We start from the raw sequence: 20,396 nt of genomic DNA, 5'->3' as shown, positions 1-20,396 counted from the left end.
TGATTTGGTAATCAGAGTTGTCATAAGTCAGGAGGGCTAATAACACGAGTAATGTGCGTCATTAGGCGCGCGCGCAGATTGCCGCGTCGTGCTGATGAAAGTCGCTGCCGGGATTGCTTTAAACGCCCCAAAGCTTATGAACTTTTGCCTTACGAATAAATAGAGAAGGCACGAAAATTTACTCTGGAATTTCGTTTGTTTTTTTTTATTTGGAATTTCGAAATATGTTTATATATAATGTACACGTTTCAGTGTAGTTTAAAGTGGTAATAAGTTGTAGAACAAGCGCCGAGACATTGTTAGGGAATGTAAATTTGTGGTTACTAAATGTTTTTAAATTACTCTGATTACGATATTTTATCTCTTTATTTGTCCCTTAAACAAATTGTGTTCACGCAGTAATTAATATATAGAAGAGTTATAATATTCCTTTTATGAACATAGATACTCTTAAAATTGTATAAAATTAATATTCTTGAGTTAAGTAAATTATTTGACACAAATGAATTTAAATATTAGAAATCAATAAAAAAACATCGACCGCGTCGACTCTACAGTTTATTAGGACTATGGTAAGTTCACAAATAAGATGGTATGTAGTCGGTTAGATCGTGATTGTGAATGAAGTAATGATAATGAGTGTGAACACTAATGCATTTAGCTTACTTGTTAGAGCATTCACAATTTTAGAACTAATTTCGTAGCTTATTAGGAAATATGTTACAGAAGACGTTACTAGACGTTAAAAAAGAATTCGTTGCGGTTACAATATTTACTAATAATCACATACAAAGAATATATTTAATCAACAGCGCAAAATTACTAGTCCCGATAGAAGGATAGTAGCAATTATCGTAGCGAAAGGTTAAAATCAATGTTAAGGTGTCTGTAACAGAAATAAGTAAAGTCTATTTAACTCAACATTAATCATTACATTAAGAGTCTTAAGTAAAATAATATAAAAAAATTGTGTGTGAAACGTATACCGTGTGCCCCGATATATCCCCGTATATGCCCCGTATAGTCCATAAATCTAGTAAATATAGTAAATTCAGTCAAATACATACCTTCAGGTGGTAAATTGGCGTTAGTCTTATATTCTCTTTCCTCATGCGACAGAGACCGCAGCCGAGGTGATGTCTTGTAATCTATATCCCGTAGTGACATTGATGTGCTTGCGATGAACGGCCGTTGGAACCCAATCGCTCTTATTTGGTGAGGTGATGCATTTGTACCTAAAACAAATAGAGTTATGAATAAATATTTTAACAGTAGTATTAGACTAGTGGCTACTCTCATTGTTGAAGTCGTAGGTACGATCCCCGGTCGTGCACCTGGAAGATATCGCTTATAAACGATAAGTTAATGTTTATTTGTTTTTTAAGCTTAAAATACATTCAGTAACGTTTGACAAATTGTCGCATCAGAATTTAACATTAAAAAAAAATATATATTTGCCTGAGATTTTTATATTTTTCGTGATCGTTATTTTCTAATAGTATAGTAGTAGAAGGCAACTCCTTCTTGATACTTACTATTGTTATTAAACCAATTTTTTTCTAAGAGAAACCTATTGCGTGTGGACTTCCGTGACTAAAGAAAGAATAGTCCAAATTGCATTTCCTGATCCAAAATAAATAGCCCTGTGTCAATCACCTTATTAGAGGTAATATTTTTTTGGTTAGGCTGAAATAATAGGGCGAGCCGCCTGTTTGAGACACGCCGCCATAATTTCTTTGCGGAAAAAAATATGCAGATAATTAGTTTATGAGTTTATATAATACAAAATGTATCGATGCAATTATCTTGTGAAATCGACACAAACAAATGCAGGGAGCTAATCGTTGTTATGTCGTGGATTAGGGATGCGTATCATTATCGATAATTTCTATGGGATTGAATATGTTACGGATTTTATGAGGTTTAAAAGCAAAGAAGAAAATAATTTTAATTTCACTCTAGCAAGTAGCTTTAGTATAAAAAAATTAGGTCTGGGTATCAGATTTCATGATCATTTGACTTTTTGGGTTTATGGCAAGCCGATTTTCATGATGTTTTCCGTCACCCTTTGAGGGAATGTCAAATACACATATAGAAAGAAAGTCCATTGGTGCACCATTCGAACCTACGACTTAGATGAGAATCGGGCGCTGAAGCCACTAGGCCAATGCTCATTAGAGTGTATAATTATATAGGTATATACTTTATTATAAAATAATTAAATTTTTAATAAGTATGTCCGAGTGATTCATGTTATTATTTCCGTTGTCTAATTATTACTATGAGTAACATTTTATCGAGGGATTTAACCGGAAATCCTACGTATTTTAGTTGCTTAGACACATTGTTATTATCCTTATGTGTAATAACTAATAGAATAAAGAAGCTTCATTTAACATTAATATTACGTAATATATCGATATCGATGAGCACCTCACTAACAAGGGTCGCTGTGAAGCGGCTTACACTGGGGCACCTACAAATTAAGTCTATTAAGTCAAACTTTTAAGTCCCTTGTGCACGCGATTCCTTTCTTGTCCTCTGGAGTTTGAAGCTTATGATTTAAGTACGCTTTTTGTCCCCTACACTCTTTGTTTTGGGATATCTGTGTAAGCGGGATTGTTTTGATCGCTTTTGTTTATTTTGATTAGTCGTACTGGCACGCGCCACGCGTTTGTTTGTGGATATCTCCCGGTATTTGAGTGTAGAATATAAATACTACTCGCATTTACGTAATAATCTTGATAATTTCCCTCAAATTTTATTATAGAGAGTTACAAGGGTAAAAGGTATTTCTTAGACAACCCGGGGTGCGATTGCTTGATACACGGTGTATAGTATAGTTTATAACAATGCCTTTTTTCAATCTGTGTTTTTATTGCATTTACTGCAAACACCTCTTTTCTGTTTAGTTTGTATATGAACTGTGGCTCTTCCAGCACTAATTTAAACGTCTTATAGACCAGTGTCGATAATTTTTGAAACCAAAAAAAATTACAGTAGGATGAAACCCATTAGAAATGCAGGGGAATATGATCAAAATGAAAGGAAAAATAAATTACGGTCGATCCGAGTTCGGGAAGTGGGAGGGGGGTGACTTTTAAGGGGGAAAAATTGTTTATCTTGATTTCCGGCGAAACTACCAGTCCTATGGAAAAAAGTTAAATGGCAAAGTTGTAGGTCATAAAAAGATCTACAACTTTGGTATTTACAATTTTTTCACATAACCTCAAAATTTAGGTGAAAAATTCAAAAAACCAAGTTTTTGGTTTTTTATTTATATCTTTTTTTAAAAGTTTTTTTTTTCTACGAAATTTGGTGAAAACTTACCTTATTATGTCCCAAATATACTGTAATTTATTTGATGAAAAATATTTATTTTTTCGCCTCATTTTAACTTAATATCAACAAAGCACCCTAATTTTCAATCGAAAATTCTGACGTCAAAATTTCACCTTTTTCAAAAAGTTTTGGGGGCTTTTTGTTCGTTGAAATATCTACTTTCTGATGGTGTAAAAAAAATATACATTACTATAGGAAATATTATTAGAAAATGCAAAAAATTTAAAAAACCTCAAATTCGAAAATTTTCTTTTAATTATGTACAATTTTGAGGTATTTATTAAAATTTACACTTTAATTACTCAAAAAACGTAAGATTTCATGCTTCATTGATAAACGAAAAAATTGCAAATTAAAATATACTTCTATAATTAACAAACAAATAAGTTAATAAAGTTAATATTTAATAAGACATCTACAATATTTTGAAAAAGTTGTAGAATCTTCTGTAAATAATATTTGTAGATGCCTATTTATTGCTGTTTTAAGATAATTTATATACCTGAGTGACCTTCGGTGAATTTTGAATTTTTCTTTGAATAAAGTAAATTTCTCACAAATCACTTAGAGTAACTCAGCCTGCAGGTGTATTTTTAAAAACGATGTTGTACACTACTCTGTATCTCGAATACTGGCTAACGGTTTTTACAGCTGCTACGAAATAGCATGTAGCAGTAAGGCCCAGACCCTCCTAGGTCCATCCCCACTTCTCAATGAAATAACTTACACTGGGCTAAAATTCACCGAAGGTCACTCAGGTATATAAATTATCTTAAAACAGCAATAAATAGGCATCTACAAATATTATTTACAGAAGATTCTACAACTTTTTCAAAATATTGTAGATGTCTTATTAAATATTAACTTTATTAACTTATTTGTTTGTTAATTATAGAAGTATATTTTAATTTGCAATTTTTTCGTTTATCAATGAAGCATGAAATCTTACGTTTTTTGAGTAATTAAAGTGTAAATTTTAATAAATACCTCAAAATTGTACATAATTAAAAGAAAATTTTCGAATTTGAGGTTTTTTAAATTTTTTGCATTTTCTAATAATATTTCCTATAGTAATGTATATTTTTTTTACACCATCAGAAAGTAGATATTTCAACGAACAAAAAGCCCCCAAAACTTTTTGAAAAAGGTGAAATTTTGACGTCAGAATTTTCGATTGAAAATTAGGGTGCTTTGTTGATATTAAGTTAAAATGAGGCGAAAAAATAAATATTTTTAATCAAATAAATTACAGTATATTTGGGACATAATAAGGTAAGTTTTCACCAAATTTCGTAGAAAAAAAAAACTTTTAAAAAAAGATATAAATAAAAAACCAAAAACTTGGTTTTTTGAATTTTTCACCTAAATTTTGAGGTTATGTGAAAAAATTGGAAATACCAAAGTTGTAGATCTTTTTATGACCTACAACTTTGCCATTTAACTTTTTTCCATAGGACTGGTAGTTTCGCCGGAAATCAAGATAAACAATTTTTCCCCCTTAAAAGTCACCCCCCTCCCACTTCCCGAACTCGGATCGACCGTAATTTATTTTTCCTTTCATTTTGATCATATTCCCCTGCATTTCTAATGGGTTTCATCCTACTGTAATTTTTTTTCGTTTTTTACTATTTTTGAAGGCTTCGGCACTGGTCTATTAGCTCTTTATAGACGTACATATAGTTAATTTATATTGTTTGAATAATGAATGTATTTATTATTATTACATTACAGGCACTATTACTTTATTTATTAAACTTTTTATTGAGATTGAAAAAAATACTATGACGAAAGTGGAGAAGTTCATTACAAAAATAATATACTCGTTCGAGTAGAAGTACTATTCAAATCATACAATTACTAAACGAAACTATACATTAAATATACGGTAAAAAACTTATAATTGCGTGCGTTACAATTGAATAGAACTAGGACTAGAATAGTGTTATCCTACTGGCCTGCGTAGGTCCGGCAGATACTAATGACCTTTCTATATGAAAGAAAATATCGCGACGTAGCCAGCATACCTTAGACACAAAAAGATGGCGTGTGAAGGCACAGAAGGCTCATATCACCTATATGACTATTTAAAAAAACAAATGATCACACAGCTCTGAGGTGCAGATCTAAAAGGTCTTCATCAATCTTTAAATTTCACTAATTCATCATTTGTTGTGTAAAAATCATATTTATAAATAATGTATTATTTATTTATAAAAAAACGTACAATTTATTTGTAGTGAGCCCTAACCACATTAGTTTCAGACAATCAAAAGTCAAAAGGTACGCAAAAATGTCTGTCCCATTCCGTAAACAAACTCATACAAACTGAATGGTAAAACATATGAACCAGCACTGAAGATGCCACTAAAATGCTGTGTACAGATGTAATTGGATTTCAGGTTTACAAATGTTTAGTGTGTGTGTAACTGTATGTATTTAATCAATCTGTTTTCTGTAGCAAAATCTAAAAAATAAAAATGAAATAAAATATAGCTTTGAACAATTTTTAATTTGTCGCTACCATCAATAATAAAAACACTTATTTCACGTTGTATTTGTTACCAAAACATTTCACACATTTTTATAATTTCTTGATTGAATGGCAGGTGAGGCTGTCCCTTTGCCCCCTAAAACTGTCCATACTTAAGGCCTGTAAGTGACATTCAGCTCAAAGCTGATACGGCAGTTGCGGAGTGCGTGAGTTCAACTTATTACAGATATAATTCCGCTATTGTTTGCCGCCGGCTTCACTCCATATGGCGTAACGTTTCAAGCAATTTCGATATCTTTTGAAGGTTCCCCGGATGTAGAGGCAATATTAAGAAATTTTAATAAGGTATTATGAATTACTAAAAGAAAATCTCAAATTATAAGGATAGTTTATTTTTAGTGATAATAAAGTTTGCTGTGTATAGCCAGTTCAGCTAATGAAGTTCTCCAAGAATGAATAGTATCAAGTTATGTCACGATATAACAAAATAATTAAAGAAAATTAAGAGTAATTTGTCACATTTTATAGGTTTACTCACAGCCACAAGTGGTCTTGAAGTGCCAGCGCCGTTATAAATTATTATAGTATTATTACTTTGAAGTAATAGCGTATTTTATTGCCTTGTGATAAGGTGTATTTTGCAATAAAAATAAATAAGTTAACGGTTATAGTCAAAATAGAGTAAACTAACATATAAATATTATATATCCTGTACATTACTGACACTAACAGTAGCACTACTACTATGCTGTTAAATATAAAAACTTAATTGGGCCTAATTTAAATTATCTACTTTGCCCATTTTCTAATATTATAAATTTATCACTATCGCTGTACCGACCTTCGCTGCTTGGCCATCATATCAACGAAGTCCCGTGGGAAGAAAACGTTATCATATATGATAGTAGCCGCGCTACAAACGTACATAGATTGTTTCAAACAGTAGTTTGGATATAAATAGCGCGATTTATGTTACTATACTTTGATACTATTCAATGGAGTCTATAATGTTAGTTATAAATTATTTACTTAAACCTTGGAATGATCTTTTAGAAATTTTCTGTATGACTCCTTGAGCAATGTAAAACGATATATTAGTACTGCACACATATAACAAGTTTATTGTGCCAGCGTCATGCCGAAATCCAATAAAGATTTTTTCCAAATCTGAACCTCTAAATCCGACTAAGATATCTTTACGTATTCGTAAAAATTTAATATTTTACAAAATAGATAAGTAGAAACTTTATATCCTCTGTCAATCATTTAAAACTTCACAAATACCTACATTGTCTGCGAAATTTTGTTATTTAAGAACTTTTGGACACTGAATTAAGAAACGTACGATTTTGCTTGAAGAACACTTCAAACAGCTGCCGTGATAATTAAAGTTGAAAAGGGTCATTTTTACTATATATATAGTAAAAATGGCCCTTATATATATATATATATATATATCGTACTTGCAGTAGGTATTATGTGCGTCTATTACTGTTTTACTTGTCTACGTTGTTCTACATTGTATTCCACACGCGTTTTTAGCTTATTTTTACTGTTCTAACATTTCTATGTAGGTAAAGTATTACGGATCAAAATTTTACATTTATAGAATTGATATTTTAATTGTTTACGTCGCTCGTGCGGTTTTTGTACAGAGCATGGAATAATAACAAATTGTCCCCTGACCATTGATCTGTTCAATCAATTTTGTTTAATTTAGGTTTATGAATTCGTTGCAGTAAGATAATTAGCAAATTAGTCATATTTATTAGATATCGCGTATTCTTTTAATGTGTTTAAGATTTACTTATACGGGAAACAACATACTGTTTGATATATTCACATTAATTTGTGATGTTAATGATACCACTGGGTTAATAAATCTTAACGTTAGATATTGAGATACGTCACATATACAACGAAGCGACTTCTAAGCTTAACTAGAATCCCTAACGAATGATAGGGACAAGTACGGGCCATTATAAACATCTTTTTGTCCTAGGTGCAACAGACAGCCGCATGTGCAGAGGCTGTTTCAGCGCAGAGCAATCAGTCACCCACGTAGTCCTGGAATGCGCAGCTGTGGCTAAACAACGAACAAAAATCCTCGGAACAGAGAGTTCGCTCCATGAAGCCTGTGAAGTTCCCAGGAGACTTCTGTGCTTCTGGAAGGAGCTAGGCTGGCTAAATTAGCCAGGACTTTACGCAAAATCGACCAAATTTGAGTCCAGCAACCATACCATACGTCACATATAAAAATTAGACAAATGAAATGTGTTATACTTACTAGTTTTAGAGCGTGGTTCCCGAGGTCCATCCACTGTAACTTTTATGGCTTTTTGGTATGTTGCTACTTGTGGTGGCGATGTTGATACCATAATTGTCAAGGAGAAGCTTTTCCCTGGAATAATAAACATAGATTAAATTTATATAATTTAATCCATTATATGAAAATTGCGCCTACTTTGATAACGCTTTATAACTTTGTTTTCGACTGAGCGAACATTCTAGTATGTTCTATGTTATAATCTCTACAAAAGTGACTATTTTCTATATAGTACAATTCAAAGCAGATTATTAAAATGATCTTAAACAAATATACAAAACATCTTTTGTTTCTCGTTTCGCTTCGTATGATTATTTTGTTTTCGAGAAGTTCTTGTTATATGTTGATATTGTTATTTACTATTAATATTACCTATATTCCAAATTGAATTCTGATTCGTATATTATTACAATATTGTCATGTACCTTGGTTTTAGTTTTGTTTTACTTGTTGTGCTTAATCCGAAGTTACTAGCTAAAAAAAAGTTGTACATTTTGTTTGCCATATTATATCCACTTTCTTATGCGTGTTTAGCGACGCAGGTTCATATAAAATGTCAATTTTAATATTGTAAGCTAGTCGTGTCATAAATTATCCCGATTGTAAAATACATTAGAGACTTCGGTCACGTTAATGTTGAATATTGTTGAATGACGTTTCCGCGCAAAATTCCCATACATAGCCGTGTATGGAAATAAGCGAGCTTTTTGGAAGCCGATTTGCGGTCGACAGTAATGAATGCACCGATAAATACGGAATAAAATTACAGTTAAAATGAGTGGATTAACATGTCTAATGCAGATAATTCGTGTGTAGTGCGCACTCGATTTAGTGGCAATAAATGATTGATTTCTGTCTATTTCGAATTAGTTTTGTTAGCGGAGTACCGGGTGATTCGCCTGTTTGCATTGAATTTAAGCTCGTACTTAAAATTCATATTTTGTCATACATTTTTGAAGTGAAATTCCACTTATCGGCGTTGGATTGGGTTTTTCTTGTCCCTACCACGGTTGATTGGAAACCATTAATAACAAAAATATAAAATATCGATAACAATGGTAGTAGAAATTCTGTTACAATTAATACAATTCTGTAAAAATTCAATCTAATGTTTGAAAGATTATTTATTATTGAATATATCGAAGAAGTTTCACTTTCTACGTGTGTACACTAGTGCACGCACATATTTTTAAAATGTTTTATCTTATTCTGCTTAAGCGATTTCGATATTAAACAAGAATAAACAATTAGAAAAAAAAACAGGAAATATATATTTTTTTTAATCTGGGTGTTTTCTAGTTTCAGTATTTGCTTGCGATGCGTGGGCGCAGTTAATTATAGCGAAGCTGTGAGATGTCTGTGGTTCACATTGATAGTGATACTCGTTTCCTGAAACGTGTTAAGACTTGTCAGCATTATAAACAGACTATAGCTAGAGGATAAAATAATTTGTACATAGTTGGTTATGTAGAATATATATAGAAAATACTAAAGTTATTTGACTACCACAAAGAACATCTAAAAGACATCTATTCTAAAGGTCAGATTTGTATAGTAATTTTACGTACTCGTAAGGTAATTATTTATTATAAATAGTTATAACGAATATATAGCAGTTATAACGAATGAATAAATAATTCGTCTATATAATTATTCCTAATGGTAGTGTGTATTTTTTATTTGCGCGAGATGTAAACTAGACTCTGCTTTAAAAGTCCCTCATATCTCGATTAAAATATAGAGACCCGAATCTCGTTCGGGTATATACGATTTCAGCTATAAAATAATATAATAGTATTACTCCGTGAGGTCTCAATATTGTTGTCGTTCGTCACAAAGCGGCATTAGACCGAATGGCTATCGTATACATTTCAATACGGAAACAAATCATCATAAAACATTGGTCGCTAAACTCAAAGGCGTGTCGTGAACGATGTGAAATATTGCATTTAAAATCGCTATTAAACTTAATGCATTTTACATGATCACTCATCAAGTTTAGGAGCTAACACAATGTGTAAAGTTGTAAAATAACATTGTATCCAAATAGCTTTGGAGGTGTTGAGATGGGCGCGTGAAATATTCAATTATGACGCGGGCGCAGGTGGGCAGAGGGCACGGCCGCCATCTTGATTTATGATCGAACGTAAATCCTAAGTGACATTTGTGAATTACATCGCTATTACACGTTTTTCAGTGCGTTTGCGGTGAAAATGTTTGAGTATTGGCGTTGCATGATCAATTAGCTGTTTTAGGTAGACGAGAGATTGCAAAATTGTTTTGAGAAATCTATTTAAGTAAATAGTTCAAAATTAAAACCAGCCGGATTCCTTTAACAAAAGTTTATATTTTAAAGTTACCCGTACCTTTACACTTGGCACGGGTATCAATAAAAACTTAAGCACTTTTTACCAATCACCTTAACATAGTAAACTTAATATTATAATAGTCATAATATCTTTATTCATTTAGGTAAACATGTACACTTATGAACGTCAAGAAAAACAAATTAAATTAATCGTAAATTTACATTTACCACCAGTTCGCAAGTCAAGGGCGTAGAGCGGGTAAGAAGAACTGGCAATACGTATGGTTGTAATGAATGCCAACGCTTCGATCGACGGAGAATTGTAACCAAATTCTATCCACCGTCACATATTTTTTTAATAAATAAAATAATATCGTATATCGGTTTCGTTGTATGGCATCAATAGATGAGAAAAAAGTCTTAAGGCCTAATGTCTGTGTCAATATTTTTAAATATATACACTGATTGGCAGCACTATCTTTAGGTAGGTATATATGTTCCATTTTGTGGAATCTCTAACAATTTTTATTCACAATAATACTAAGTTAACGTTGAAAACTATGATGGAAAAGCTATCTGCTAAACAACCAAGGCTGGTCAATCGCTCTAGGCCACTGCTACTTCACGACAACGCTAGACCACATATTGCAACAACAGACTGCAACGAAATAAAAGGAACTTCAATTGGAATGTCTAAGACTTCCACTGGACCTTGCTATATGAGATTACGAGTTATTTTGAAATTTCAGTAACTTTCTGCAAATAAAAAAACAAATCTGTTGGGGCAGTCGAAACTGCCTCAAAAGATTTTATTGATCCTCATCTGAATGTTTTTTTAAGTAAAGGGATTATTGAACTATCTATAAGATGGCAAAAGTACAAAGAAAGAAATGGTACATACTTTGATTAATTGAATATATATTTTTTTAAAGTTCCTCCCACACAAAATGAAAAATTCATATGCATACAGTGGCACTACACCGTTTTTAGGCTTGAGACTCAGATTTCGGTAGGTATCTGTTTCATGCACATTTGTCCAATCTAATAGGCAAGTAGGTAATCAGCCTCTTGTGCCTGACATAGGCTGTCGACTTTGATCTAAAGCAAGCCGGTTACCTCACGATGTTTTCCTTCACCATTCGAGCGAATTTTAAATGCGCACATAGAAAGAAAGTCCATTGGTGCACAGCCGGGGATCGAACCTACGGCTTCAAGGATGAGAGTCGCATCCTAAAGCCACTAGTCATACCACTCTCATAATTTACTCAACCAAATTTAATAATAAGCCACACCTGATACCGAATTTTTGAATGTCTATCTAAATTAATATCATAACATCTTTTTAGAATAGTTTTATTTTAATACCGATTCCCGGACAGAACCCTTCCACTTGTCAAATACAATTTGAATTAGATTCGTTGGTGTGAGTAATCACGTCACAACTCGGCTGTATCAACTACTGTTCTTTTTTACATATTTTTTTATGATGCTACAACTGTAAGCCATATTATGGAATATGTTGTTCTATTGTTGTAGGTTTAGATTTAGTTTGAGATTGTAGTCTATGTTCTAGATCTCGTCTAGCACATCCTAATGTTATCTAAATTATACGCAAGTACATCATATTGAGAAAAAAAAATCCAAGGCAAATAAATATAAATTTATAAGATGGACTACGATTGCTGGAAAGCAAAACATATAAAGTTACATAAAGAATGAAATAAACTTGCTATTATATTCAACTTATATTAAAATCATCATTCAACGACTTAGTAACAATTTACTTTTAATGATTGTATGGCAATTTAAACATTATTAATTGCACTTAAATCAGTTTAACAGGTTTTTGAGTAACACAACACCTAGTTATTATTATTACTCAATTTGTAAGAATAATGCCGTCAAGCCTGCCCGTATTAATTACATTGAAGCCATCTAAGTGACATTGATGAAATCATAATGACAAATTAATTTGATATTCGAAATTTAATTTTTATGCAAAACATTTTAACTCTTGTTTTGTTCTTAAAATTATATCGTTATCATCGAATTTTTCTGCTCGAATACACAATATTTGCTAAAATATGTTTTGATTATTTTTTTGAGTCAACCACGGAGATTGCTTTTCTGTGCAGATATTAGGTAAATGTATGCGATGAAATTATTTAATATAAAAAAAATTACGCTTTCATGACTATGATATGATAATACTCGAAAAATTATGATAAATAAATTTAGTATTGTGTTTTTTTACTAAACACATTCTTATAAAATAAACCAATCAGTTATAAGAAAATGATGCCGACTCAAAGTTACTGAATTTTCTATCTACGTTACCTTCTAGTTGGCCAACATTAAAATTGTATAGGTATGCAATAGGAGATTATTTACCGGCCTTTGTAATATGCAGATAGCCAGTCGCAGGCGCAATACGAGATTTTACTGCCTCAAGAGTACATAGGGGTCGATAATGGCGGTGACTGCGTCAGCGCATACAATGGAACAGTAAAGTGCGAACGTCGTTTACTGTCTGTGGTTTGGAAATTAAAATCCGTCTCGCCTTGATCTTTGAAGAGAAAGTTGATAGGGTTCGATTTTTAGAATATGATTTATTTTAATACCATAAATTTACGAAGTTCCTATCTTCACCCACAAATAAAAATAATTATTTAAATTGAATATTACCATCTTTGTAGATCAAGTTTCGAAGTTTTGGAAAATGAAACGCAAGGAAGATTAATCAAGCTAAATTGAGGTTCAATTTGAATTTTATACCTTGATTTAACATAAATATTTAAAAAAAAATAAACACTTTTACATGGTTAGTCTCGTTTTTTTGTAAAAAATCCATTGGCGCTATAATCTTTTTGGTCAGGGCCTTAGATTTCAAGTAAGTGATCAGCCTTCTGTGTCAGACATATGCTTTCGACATTTAGGACGTTTGCCGAGGTTTGAACCTCCGACCTCAGAGAAATGAGTCTACTAGTCACGAGACCAACACTACTCGTACTCTCAATATCACCCTATAATCATCATTCTTATCACTATAATAAAATCACTTAAAAATAAACAATTCCTTGAAATGCTACCTTATATTAATTTAATCTCTAATCTGATATGAGTTGAGAACTAAAATCATAACAGTTATTACGCGTTGGTTGCAATCCACTGCTGTCCACGCCAGATTAACCAATTATTGTCCGATTCTAACTTACCTACTATGCCTACATGGTAATTGAATTTAGACGTACGATACTACGCAACTAAACTATGGCAGCTTATGTTTGTTTCGTAGTAACATTGAATGGGATTTTAAGTTAAATATAGTGTACAATTGTAAAGCTTTGAGACTTTTATTTTTATAAAACAGTGTGATTTTATATTACTTCTTATATTAGTATATATAAAGTATGTGATTAGTCCTAAATATTATTATTAAATTCGTAATGACATCAGAATACTTCCAATGGTTGAAACTTAGATACACAGGCCCAGTCGTAATAGCTATAAGATATTAAATTTTCCTATTAATTAAAACAAAGTCCTCCTAGAACACAGACAGTTTTTGTAAACTAAAAAAGGTTATATACTATATTAACCTTTTTTGATTAAATATTTTTATTAAATTTATTATTTAAAATTGAATTGATATTATATTTTAATATGAAATGGCTAGTAAATCAAATAACAAGAGAAAATTTACCTCTTCCACTCCTCCCGACGAACCTTAGGTCATTGAACTTTGCAACTCTATTCTTCATGACTGCCGTGTTATTTCTCAACTCTGCCGAACAGTTTTCATCGTTGCCAGCTCTGACTGTCACTTGGGTGCCATCCAGGATATCCCCAAGGGCGACGACCTTGAAGCCTCCAGGTAAGGTCTTGTTGGAGCGCCAGTGCTGGGGTAACATGGAACACATGTAGTCCGGACTGCCGGTACGTACTGTTGACAAGATGTCTTATTTGAATAAAAAAATATTTCTCATATTCGTATATTTTTTAATATCTAAGTTAGTGAATTAATATAAATAAGCTTCGTTGAATCATGAGAGCAACTACTTCAAATATTTGTTAACAATTTATGTATTGGGTCTAAGATATTTACTGAACAAGCATCGATTCAGTAGATATATCAAAACTCTACTAAATCAATGTTTCCTACGTAATTTTGGATACATAAGTATTTAGTGGAAATGTAGAATTTTTCATTATTAAATAAAATGAATCCTGGTTAACATTTAGTGCCAGTTCTTAAAGTTCGTTCGTAGGGACAAGATGAACTAGAAATTAACTCTCTGCCATTATTTATTGATATAAATAAAATAACCAATCACGTCATTTTAGGTCGCGGCCTCAGATTTCTTTTTTGTGATCACTTATTTATTTTATTAGGTCAGGTTAGGTAGGTAGGTGCCTGAAAAACGAAGTCATGTTGGATTTAGATCCTTTATGTTTATTTTCACTCGGGAGTGTTAAAAGCGTATGAGATTTGAACCTACGACCTCAAAGATGAAAGTGACACTGAAGTGGGGCTAGCACCGCAGTATTAAACTTTGCTCGTGTAAAATAAATTGCCAATTTTTTTCACGAGCAATGGATTAGAGCTAGTTTGTAATAATTGTTAGTTTAAGGAAAATTAATAAGAATCTAATAGTATTTGATAGTAAATAGGTCGCAGCGTCGTAATTAAATACCTAAAGCGGATAAGGAATGAATTATATAATCAAATGCATAGCTGCAACTAATTACTGATAAACAGGATTCAATAAGGAAAATTTTAATTAGTTTTCGGGACGTATTTTATGACCTTGAACATTTTTAAGATAAAATATATTTGTTATTTTAAAATTTGAATTAAAACGTATTGTGTATTTTATCCGAATAAATAATATACACATACATAGCATATTAGCAGTAGTGGAGTCAGCGTACAGCTCTTATTACTGAGGAGGTAGGTTCAATCCTTGGCAGTAAAAATGGACTTTCATTCTTTGTGCCCATCTCGCGCATTCGGTGAAGGAAAACATTGTGAGGCTTGCCCAAGACTAAAATAGTCATCGGCATGTGACAGGCAGGAGGCTGAACCCCTACTTGCCCATTAGATACAAAACGATCATGAAACGATTCAGAAATTTGAGGCCAAGATCTAAGAAGGTTGTAGCGACACTGGTTTACATATTAATCTATAATTCTTCTTGATCGTAATTGTATTAAGAATAATTAACGCTCAAAATGAAATATATTTGAATTTGATTTAATTCTTTCTGAAGTATGGAGTACACATTTAGTTGCTTGGTATTTATTTGGAAAACAAATATTGCTTCCTAGTGAATTGAACCCGGGACCTTCACCAGCATCACCATTGCACCACGGCTACGTAAAACGTCCGCTTAACAAAATATTTGTGTTATATTGAAAAGCAAACGGACATCTGTTGTAAGTATCGGATTAACGTTTTCATGTAAATGACAGTATGAAATAATGAAAAATTATTATTCTGCGGTCTCTTTATTGACGGAAACATGTACAAATTACCGTTTATGTGATAAGTAAGTGCGGTAGGATGAGCCCTTATTAGATTTCATTAGAAAGCCAATGTAACGCTTCAAGTATTTCATTTATATTATCTGTTTGAAAGTTGCATCTTAATATTTATTAAATTAAATTTCGCATTCAATAAAGAGAAAAAGCTCTTACATAAAAAATAACTTAACGGTAGCGATGCCATTGAAAAAAACTTTTGTGTTATTAGTATCATGACAGTACATTTTCAGAACCAAAATCTTTGCCAAATGGCGTATAAATATTTAGATTATTTAGTAACCCGATAAACTTCTTATAAAACCTTAAAAAAATAAGAAAACAGTGCTGCAAGGTTTTTAAGGACTGGGGCTTGTATATCAGTTTTATGATCATGTAAATGTGGTAAATTAGTGTTTAGCTTCATGTGTCTGACAAATGTCGTCGAATTTTTGTTTCAGTTCAAGCGAATTTTAAATGCGTACATAGAAATGAAATCCATTGGTGCACAGCCGGGGATCGAACTACCTCAGGGAACCCAACATAGTTCATATATAACACAATATAACCAGACAACATGTAGCTATTTAAATTATCGTCAAGAAGGAATTAAGAAAACAAAACTGTAATAACTCGCATGAAAGTCAGCAGCGTAATAATTTATAAGACATATACAATAACACACATATTAGGTCCAGGTTATAATAATTTTTGTATCGGAGTAACATAAATCTAAGAGTTATTATATGATCATGCCACGATGGAATTCATGCAGATACAAAAGTAGTTTATATTATTATCTAGTTGATAATAATATAAACTACTTTTACCATTTAGTTCCACAACCAAACTTGACTACTCTAGGTAGACGAATGATTACAAATTCAGGTTGTATACGCTTCTACAAAGTTAAATGTGAATTTTAGTCCAGAAAATTCTGCTTACCATTAGGCGGGACATACTCATTCCCCTAAGTGCACCTCAGTCACAGGTTACTCGCAGTTGCGTTAATTGTTATAGGCCTTGTCAACACGCCAGCTACGTTTATAATCCATTTAAAATCAAGCTTTACAAAGAATGCGTTGATGTCTTTTATATACGCATTCTTTAACTTGAGATAAAGGAGAAAGTGTCATGAGATTTGGTTAAGAATGTTCGGAAACGCTTATTATGTTATAATTTCTGTAACGATCATAATGTGAGCCTAATTTTAAATTTAAACGGTTAACATACACTAGAATTGTGTCACATATTCATGTGTAAATCTATAAGTGTATCAGATTTTCGTACATAAATTCGACTTTAAGTAAGTAATACATAACGAAACAATGATATCTTAAAGAGATAGAGTTATTTTGTAGTGTAGAAAGGTAATAATATATCTCTTTAACCAAACATACTAAGAAATTACATATAACTGATTTTTATGTCCCTAATTGCTGACATCTCATTAAAGCAAAAATTATGAAAAAATATTACTAACGTTAGTCCGAACTGTTATCAAGACTTGCCTAAGTGTTGGCGTCAAAAAAATTAATGAGCGACATAAGGATGTGCTTTTTGTGAATATGGATAAAAAATCGTATTAACTTTTGGTTTATCTGTGGAGACAGTGCCAATAAATGAAGAGTTAATTGTATCCGGGTAACAACATAGCACATCCGTGTTTGCAAATGAAAAAAATATTTGAAGATCACGCTAATGAATTAGACAGCACTACCAATTTCAAATTCAAATAGAACGGACATTCGAATCATAGACAATTAAACGAAAACTAATCTTAACAATTATCTACAGAGTACAAATTTGTATATTCTTTGCTGTATAAACATGCAGCTTATACGTATGGTTCGTATTCTAATCAAAGCGTAAACAAAATAATATGTTACTTTAAAAACATATATAAGTTCATTAACACGGATATTTTGCTAACACGTTATATTTAGTCGGCAACTCATAATTATGTTTTTATTAATGAAGCCGGAACCATAACCACATCTTCAAATTATAATTGATTTATAGGTAGACCGATCGATGAAATTTATGATCTATGGCTTATATGAAAATAAACAATCACTAGTTGATTCAAAACGAATAAAACTTTTAGTCATTTAGTGAGAGTATTAGCCTAGTGAGGTGTTATGTTCGAATCACAGCTGTGATAATAGAATTTTCTTCCTATGTGCGCTATTACCACTAGCTCTTACGGTGACGGCAAACATCACGAGAAAACCGGAATATCTTAACCCCCAGAATTATTTTGACATTGACATATGACACAGCAAGTTGAACTTGTGTGAAGTGATATAGAGTATAAAATAAGTATTATCGAAGAATTGGATTTATTCTTTTGGTGAATGACTTTGGCTATGTGGAGCAATGAAAGACACACTTCACATTTGGTTTTGGTCTGAGATTTCTATAAGTTTTCTTGATTTATTTTCAAATACGCGTTCGGCCTTTTTCAGCAAGGGGTAACCGCCCATTTTTGGGTATATTAGATGCAGCAATCGGCGGAATTAATTTCCTTTAAAGTGCAAGGCAGTGTTACGTGTAATTAAGCCCATAAACTGAAAAATCAATTAATGCAGGCCAAACTTTGTACACACAATCTCAAGGTTGAGTCTCGGGCCTAGCTAGCACTGCTCTTATTACTTATACATAATTTAAGAAAAGTAAGAACAAGAATTTTCTTATAAAATCATCATTGATTTTCTAATATGAGTTAAGTTTGGTTTATTTTGATAAATATACTATAAATATTATTTATAAAGTGTATTAAGTAACATAATAAAACAAATTAATATTGTTACATTTAGTAAGTTTTTGTTTAAATTTCTTAAATACTTGAGAAAGATTCAAAAACTTCAAAGGTTGTGTTAATGTTTCGTTCCTATATAAGATTAACATTATGTAATACATGTGTAAAGAATAATGTATGTGGAAAACAATTTTGGTATCACTGAATCAGTTTTGGATGTAAAATGTTTTCTCATTTGAAATGGACGGTAAGAACATTATATTTGTACTATGTATGTGTAATGTATGTTTAAAAATTACATTTAAACTGTCAGAACCGTTAACAGTCTCTACAACCGAAAATGTTGTGGTTCTATGCCTACAAGTAATTTGTTATGGTTAAAGAAATAGTCCAAGAAACCAGACTTAACAAATAAGCGCGCTCACCAAGATCAGGGTGCTCCCCAAGGGTCTCATCAATGATGGACTGCAGCCACCAGGGCTCACTTTCAGCCATCTCTCGCCGGCGCCGACCCCGCGACTCGTATGGTAGGTGCATCTTACACCCGCATTTGCCCTCCACAATTTGTGGTGGGCATCAATTATTCTCAGGACTTATACCTTCCAGAAGTCTTGAACAGATGTCAGATCTAGTAAGCAAGGTATTTTATGTAGTACTGCCTTCTTTCCTATAATTGTAATTGATATGATAGTACCATCAAACGGAACAATAAATGGTGTTATTTTGTTTAAATTATGTATTGTATTTTCACTTTTATATAGGATTACTTTCTTCGTATATCCTTAATCCGATGAGTAATATATTGTTTTCAATACAAAAACAAGCCTTACGTTTGGCTCTGATCCAACTATTTTTCCTGTATATTGTTCTACACTTAAACAACAAACTTTTGAATCACTTTTCGAGAGATCATTTTCCTACTAGTCTATAAATTTACAATTGATTTTTTAAATCACTTTTAAAAGTCTACTATCGTAATACAAATATCTCTTGCTTGAGCTTAACTTTCGTCATTTTATACTGAGTCACGAAATTAACTTTTGTAAGTAAAGTTGATCATAGTAAGCGGATCTCACTTGTTTTCGCGCTCTGTCAATGTCAGCTGTTTATTGATACAGATATTTCCCCATGCGTCAGCGCCGCTTCTAATAATTCTTATAGCAGTTCTAAAAAACGTAGACTTGCGTAGTGTTCCACAGGTATTTACCGCCGCGCGTGTTGTTTGATGAGTCAGCGCGTGTTCGGAGGCTGCACGTGTTCACTGCCCGCGCGACTCTATACTACTGAATCGACGCCATTCTGTCACTCGTTGCCTCCATTCTCTGCGGTCAATCTGTGGTCTGGCCACGCTTCATTTGCCGGCAAAATGACTCGCCCTCTCGCTTACCCAAATACGATGAGAACAAGTGCGAGCGGGATGCGTGAAAGTTTTGTACCATTAATTTTTTTAGTTTCATTCTTTAATAATAAGCTTTTTCATTTTGACAGCGAGAATCTACCATCAAAGAGCGACTTTCTACTTTTATCTTTCTATCTAATACAATAGTTATTAACTAAGTTGTGCAAGAAATACCACATTATTAATTATACTAAAGATATTAACCACATTCATGATTAATGGTTTTTCGAATTAGCAAATAAACACTAA

At 32.3% G+C, this 20,396-nt stretch overlaps 1 protein-coding gene across 1 annotated transcript in view; it reads right to left on the bottom strand.

The window, feature by feature from the left end:
• Positions 1–20,036, bottom strand: part of LOC110998575 (runt-related transcription factor 3) — a 35,088-nt gene extending 15,052 nt beyond the window's left edge. Inside the window, exons 1-5 of the mRNA XM_022267279.2 lie at positions 19,825–20,036; positions 19,174–19,376; positions 14,171–14,410; positions 8,121–8,234; positions 1,068–1,235 (exon numbers count right to left, since the gene is read on the bottom strand). Of these exons, the coding sequence (XP_022122971.1) occupies positions 1,068–1,235; positions 8,121–8,234; positions 14,171–14,410; positions 19,174–19,285 (634 nt within the window). The 5' untranslated portion in view covers positions 19,286–19,376; positions 19,825–20,036. The remainder of the gene's footprint in view (positions 1–1,067; positions 1,236–8,120; positions 8,235–14,170; positions 14,411–19,173; positions 19,377–19,824) is intronic.
• Between the last annotated feature and the right edge of the window lie 360 nt (positions 20,037–20,396).

This window comes from Pieris rapae, chromosome 2 (assembly GCF_905147795.1).
Source record: "Pieris rapae chromosome 2, ilPieRapa1.1, whole genome shotgun sequence".
In the NCBI taxonomy this organism is placed as follows: domain Eukaryota; kingdom Metazoa; phylum Arthropoda; class Insecta; order Lepidoptera; family Pieridae; genus Pieris; species Pieris rapae.
The sequence above is the reverse complement of the archived record's forward strand: the minus strand, read 5'-3'. Positions and strand labels throughout refer to the sequence as shown.